This window comes from Myotis brandtii, unplaced genomic scaffold, assembly GCF_000412655.1.
Source record: "Myotis brandtii unplaced genomic scaffold, ASM41265v1 scaffold160, whole genome shotgun sequence".
NCBI classification, from domain to species: domain Eukaryota; kingdom Metazoa; phylum Chordata; class Mammalia; order Chiroptera; family Vespertilionidae; genus Myotis; species Myotis brandtii.
The window spans coordinates 2,279,144-2,285,679 of NW_005355833.1; the positions used below are offsets into that span (position 1 = coordinate 2,279,144).

The following is a 6,536-nucleotide window of genomic DNA, read 5'->3' on the forward strand; positions in this document are numbered from 1 at the left end:
GATGATGCGAGAGAATCATCGATCGGCTGCCTCCTGCATGCCCCCTACTGGGGATTAAGCCTACAACCCGGACATGTGCCCTGACCAGGAATCAAACCATGACCTCCGGTTCATAGGTTGACGCTCAATCACTGAGTCACACAGCTCAGGCCTCCGTCCTCTGTTTTGATACCATCTCCCCACCATGGATGAGAGAGCTGTGCTCTCTGACCCCTCAGGGGCCCACTTGGCTCCATCTCATAGTCCCTCAGCACTGGGGCCCGGCTTCTGGGGCCTCTGACGCTATCAGGGCCCCCCAAGAGTACCCTGTCTCAGGCCTCACTCCCCCCATGCCTCCCCTCCCTGGGCCCCGGCCCACCTGGTGAAGAGGATGTCGGCCTCATACTTAAGGTGGAAGCGCAGGAGGGCCGCGTTGTCTTCCTTGGTGCTCTCTTCCTCGTCACTGTCACTGCAGGGAGAGCCAGGCCATGGGGTCAGATGGGGCCTGCCCTCCCTCTACCCGGCCTCCCGCGTGCGATTGGGCTCATTACGAGAGGGTCTAAGTCTAAGTCGCACTGGGAAAGAGCGCCCTGGGAGGGGAAGGGCTGGGGCTGCGGGAGCTGATGACCTCAGCTTCTCTTTTTTGTATGGTTAATAGATTCATACAGGTTCCAGGTGTACAATTCTATAACACATCATCAGTATATTGTGTTGTGGGCTCACCACCCCAAGCCAAGTCTCCTTCCATCACCCCTCATCTCCCCTTTACCCTCTTCTACCTCCTGCCCCCTTTTAAGTGCAGCACATCTGGGCTGGTGTGGGGCAGGAAAAGACTTTGGATGGAAGCTGGGAGGACTATGTGGGTGTGGCCACTCATTGCGAGCCCTGCTCCCAGAGCCCCTCAAGGGTCAGAGGGCAAAGCCTGTGCTGTGGGCCCCGAGGGCATCGCCCGGGGGACAAAGGCTGCCTGCTCTGCCCAAGGAGGGAAGACAGTGGGTTCCCAGTAGAGCAGGCTGTTTATCCTTGGGCCCCCCTCCCGGGCGGACGGGTGGGCCCTCCCACAGGTTGGCTTCGCTGCCTTGAAAAGGCCGGAGAGTGAACTTAGGAGACGTTTGGAGGGATTTTTTCAAATGTGCTGCCCTTTCCTGCACCATGAACAGGAAAGTAATTTCAGAAATAAAAAGGTGCGATTTCCTTTTGTTACACACCCTGAGCTCTATTCCCTGCGGGAGCCTGACCCCTGACAGGGGTTTAACTCAAAAGGGGATGGTGGTGGATGCTCGGACACTGCACGGTCCCCTCCCGCACAGGCCTGGTTCACCAGCACCTGGACATACTGAACAGGTGCACTCATCTCCCGTGAGAACAGGTGCGAGGACACACTGCGCAGGCGCACTCGTCTCCCGTGAGAACAGGTGCGAGGACACACTGCGCAGGCGCACTCGTTTCCGTGAGAACAGGGCCGAGCTTTCTCAGAGCAGGAAGGGCCTGAGGGGGCCTGAGGGTATCCATACATTTTACAAACTGTCTCGGGTCACGTGAGAATTCCACCCACATGCACAGTTTAATCACAGACATGCTGGTGGTTGATCTCCAGTGCTCCCTCCTGCGACCTCTGACTTGGGTGTGACTGAGGGTATGTCTGTTTGTGAGTGTATGTGTGTGCATGTGTTGGAAGGTCAGTGTTTGGGTTGCCTTCAGTATTTATTTCTCAGCGAGGAAAAATTCTAGGAGAGTTTGGGCCATTTACAAGGCTGCAGAGTTATCAGATCCCTTCCTGCCTCCCTTCCCACACAGAGAATGTAATTCTGTGAAAAAGAAAAAAGTGTTTACTACCCACACAGGGGGATTCACCCTGTGAACCCATAGCAAATTCCCTGGGAGGGAAACAGACAGACAGACAGACCTACACAGAGTAAGGGAAGCTCTTTTAAAAATGGAAACATTTCAAAGAGGAGAGAGGTGAACAGGACAGAAAGAGCCCTGGACATAGAGTAGGACACTAATGTTCAGCTCCCAGTTGTGCTGTGTGTCGTTGGGAAATTCACTCAAGCTCTCTGAGCCTCCCTTTTCTTACCTGTAACTTGAGGCAGGGTGGGGAATAACCCCTGCTTTCCCTATCTTAGGGACTGCAGTGAGGACAGACTGAGCTATTGTATGCACAGTGCTTTAAAACTGGTTTTTAGACAGGTGCTATATAGAAATATTACATGAAGATAAAGGTATTATTTATATCCAAGCAGCCCAAGAATGAATGGTGGCCACTGCAGGCAGCGGGTGGCCCTCATTGGGGACTGACCAGGACCCCACCCCTGTTGGGGCAGTTGGGGACAGGGTTTGGCGGGAGACTCAGTGCAGGGAGGGGCAGAGCAGGTGTGCAGGAGGGAGAGCGAGCAGCCAGGCCCTGACCTGCCGGCTGTGAGCTGGACCTCCAGGTGGTGCAGGAAGACAGATTTGCTGAACTCGAAATCTAGACGGAAAGCCACCTGCAAGGAAGAAGTCACTGGAGCTGGGGTGGCTGGGAACTGCGAGTCTGGGCATTGCCTGGACAAGCCCTGACCCGCCCTCCCAGCCCCCTGCACCTTTGGGTGAGCCCTGCTGGCTGGGAGTGGCCAGGTGCTGAGTAAAGGCCTGAGGCCGGTGACGGGGACACAGCCAGATAATGGCTCCTCTGGCGGGATTGCCTGACAGTGGGGCAGCCCCCTGCCCTCCTCCTCCACTTTTGCTTTTAGCTACAGGCAACTGGAAGGCAGCAAGCCCAACTTCAGACTCTCTGCAGGATTTTCACGGGGAGGGCTTGCTGGTGAGAAGGGGAGCTGGCTGTCTCCACGCAGCACAGCCTGTGGGGGCGGTAGGACAGGCCTCCCACCCCTCGTTCTTGCGTGTGGTGGGCTGAGGCTTGAAGAAGCGTGATGGCTGCCCAGGGCCACCCAGAGGTTAATAAGCACCTGCCTCCTTGTCCAGCAGCCCTCTGGCCACTCTGATGGCCCGGTCTTGCCACTTCCCTTGGCCTTTGCCCAGGAGTGGGCCTGGGTCCCTGACTATAACCCTCTGACATCTGACCCTCCTTGCTGCCTTCCTCTCCTCACTATGGGGAGGGACGTGGTGCTGGGGCTTTGCACAGACCACTGTGCTCTTCCCAAGTCTGACCCTCCTGGAGTTTCCCCAGGAGACCTGGGGTCCCCTTCTCCCAGGGAGAGGCAGGGTGAGGAGCTTGTGCTGTGTGCTGCTCCCCGGGACTTCAATCTAGAGCTCCTGGTTTGTCAGAGAGGAGACCTGGGGTCCCCTTCTCCCAGGGAGCGGCAGGGTGAGGAGCTTTGCTGTGTGCTGCCCCCCGGGACTTCAATCTAGAGCTCCTGGTTTGTCAGAGTTGCACCCTGAAACTACCATCTTGACTTGCAGTTCCACTGGGGAGGTTCTTTCATAAGGAGCCCTAGCTCCCCACCTTGCAGACCCTGCGCCTGGGAACCACTCTGCTCTCTGGCTGGCTCCTGCCTCGAGCGCCTCCATCAGACCCAGCTTTACAAGCAGCTCAGCTCAGGCCTTCTCTTGCTCCAGAACCCTCAGTGGCTGCCCACTGCCCAGGGGTGATGGGCAAACGCCCCCACAATCTGTAGTTCTCCTCCCCTTCCCCTTGAATTTGCTTCTCTCTCCACGCCACACGCCTATACTCGTGTCACATGCACTTTGAAGCACGTGGTAGGTGCTTGAGAAATGTTAATTTTCTCCCCATGCACAGCCCCGAGACAGTGGCTGGGTATTTAGACAACTTGTTAGTTTAGAGCAGTGGTTCTCAACCTTCCTAAGCCGCGACCCTTTAATACAATTCCTCATGTTGTGGTGACCCCCAATTTCATTGTTACAAATTGAACATAATTAAAGCATAGTGATTAATCACAAAAACAATATGTAATTATATATGTGTTTTCTGATGGTCTTAGGCGACCCCTGTGAAAGGGTCGTTCGACCCCCCAAAGGGGTCGAGACCCACAGGTTGAGAACCGCTGGTTTAGCGGATTTAAAGGGCAGTGAGACAGTGGCTGAGGGAGGTGGGGTGGCGGTGAAGGGGCCGGTGCTCTCCCTCCCTCCCCAGCCCTCCTTTCTGCTCATTTCCATTTCTCTTGCCTCCCTGAGCCTTCCAGTACCCACCCTGTTGCCTCCCCAAACGGGCCCCAGCCTCACCTTGGCCTTGGCCCGGAAGAAGGGGTAGCTGACATTGCAGACTTTCTTGTGGAGTCTCCTCTCCTCGTTCACACACTCGATGCTGCCGTCGGAGTCCTCCTGTGGGTGGGTGGTGGGTGGTGGGGAACAGGGGGCAGCAATTAGATGGGGCCTGAGACCCAGGTCACCCAGGTCTGGGGGCACCCTTACCCCCCATTGCCCACTCTGAAGCAGCAGCACAGGCCCTCTGACGCTGGGACCACAGGGGCGCTGGAGGCTCAGGTGTGGCAGTGATGGGGACACTCTCAGTGGTGCTGGGTTGTGGATAGAGGGGTTCAGAGCTCCTGTGCACACCTTGTCATTCCCTCTGTATCAACCCAGGACTCAGGACTCATGCTGCGTACAGGTGGGGACACTGAGGCCCTGAGATGGGAAGTAATTGGCTCAGGCCACCGGAAGTGGCCGGAGTTGGAATTCGAAGGCTCTCCAGTCTGGCTGTCCCGCCTCCCTCTGGCTTTGCAGCCCTTTAATTGGCCGCATGCCTTTCTATCAGAGGATTGCAAAGGATCTCTGTGAGCCAAGGAATGAGGCTTTTGGGGTCTCGCATGACTTTGTGATCCAGAATAACAGTGGGTGGGATATGGGCTGACTCCGGGGGGGGAACTGTGGGGATTCCTCTGAGTCTCTTCCGCCTCCCTCAGGGCTGGCTGCTCCCTTGTCATGAGTCCCTCTTGAGCCCCCGCTGCCAGACTTGCAGGCAATGCTTCTTTCTCTTTCCTTTTCCTGCGGCTGACCTTCTCCAAACCCTCCCACCACTGTCTGGTTCCGACACTCAGCAGCAGGTCACTCACTGGCTGCTGGACTGGCAGAGTTTGGCGGGGGGGTTCCACCAGGCTCCCCAGCCTGCCTGGGGCCCGGCTGGGCTAGCTGTGCCCTCAGCACAGGTCCAGGGGGAAGGGACTCACACTCAGTATGTAACTACATGCTGCTGGTTGTGCACTCGCTTGGGTCTCATTTTGCTCATCTGTTAAATGGGGATGATAGTACCGACCACATTTAGTTGTTATGAGGATTAAATGACCCAACGCATGCAAATGCAGGGCCTCATTCAACGCCCAGACTTGTGTGATCATTCCATGTATGGCAGCTATCATGAGGGGTATTTATCCCCATCGTGAGTACTGCACCACTGGGCACAGCCTGGGCACATGCACGTGGGAATGTGGAGATACATCTGTGTAGACTATGTGTGCTGGTCTGCACGTGAGTACATGTATGTGCATGTGCCCCGTTGCATGCACATATAGTATTTGTGTTTGCTTGGATGTTTATGTAGGTTTGTATGTTTTTGCATGTGTGTGTGATAGACAAACACATCTGCATTTGGCGGAGGGGGTGCTCTCCTTGGCCAGATGGTGGGTTGGAGGGGTGGGAATACAGTGGAGAGGCTGGTCTCCAAGCTGTGAGCATGTTCTGGCTGTGGAGGAGCCAGGCTGCAGGCCAGCCCCACCCCCCACCCGCGTGTGTGTGGACACGGCCTTTACAGAACACACTCCCCACGTCTCTTCTCCTTCACGCACTGCCAAGCCCCTCCGGGCCACAGAAACAAAACTCCACGATGCCTTCCTCCCAGGGCTATGAGTAGACACAGGCTTACAGAGTCTGGGCCGGGAAGCAGAAGACGGTGGCTGCAGGTTTGGGGCTCAATTTCCCCTAAAGAGACAGATACAAAGCCTCCGGGCCGGAGAGGCTGGGAAAGACTGTCAGACGGGCCCCTCATCTCAGGGCTGAGGAGGAGGCTGGCGGTAGGCCTGGGCCTGAGAGGGCCTGAGGCTGGGCGGTGCTGGGCAGTGGCTCTGCAGGGGAGGTGAGGACAGAAAGGCACTGACACCTGGTCCTCCCCCTCCGGGCTCCAGGTGGACACTCTGCGATGAACGAGAACAGAGACTGTATCTGCGGGGACCTGGGACACCCCAGCACCCACCATGACAACGATGTCTCAGTTTTACTCAACAGACTTGTGTCTGGAGGCTCCTGTGTCCAGCCCTGGCCCAGCCCTGGGGACACATGTGGCTAAGTCAGGGCATTTGCACCCGGGAGTCCGGGGCTAGCACAGGCAGCACTAGGACACTGTGATTTCCTTGGAGCACATACAGGCTGTGCCACAGAGCTCTGTGGGGCCTATGTGCCTGTGGGGAGGAAGCCCAGAGAGCATGACATGAGGACTACGCCTGGTCCTGAAGAGCAGCTCAGGAGCCAGCTGCTGGGCGGAAATCCCACTCAGCCACTTACTAGCTGGGCTGTCCTGTTCAGACCATTCAACCCTTCTCTATGCCTCAGTTGCCTCCTCTGTAAAATGGGGATACTACTACCACCACTGCCATCACCATCACCAT

The 6,536-nt window shown here is 56.6% G+C and overlaps 1 protein-coding gene across 1 annotated transcript in view; it reads right to left on the bottom strand.

Moving 5' to 3' along the window:
* Positions 1–6,536, bottom strand: part of ITGA11 (integrin, alpha 11) — a 93,311-nt gene that overhangs the window by 11,410 nt on the left and 75,365 nt on the right. The window contains exons 20-22 of the mRNA XM_014536307.1: positions 4,162–4,260; positions 2,389–2,465; positions 359–448 (exon numbers count right to left, since the gene is read on the bottom strand). Coding sequence (XP_014391793.1) covers positions 359–448; positions 2,389–2,465; positions 4,162–4,260 — 266 coding nt within the window. The remainder of the gene's footprint in view (positions 1–358; positions 449–2,388; positions 2,466–4,161; positions 4,261–6,536) is intronic.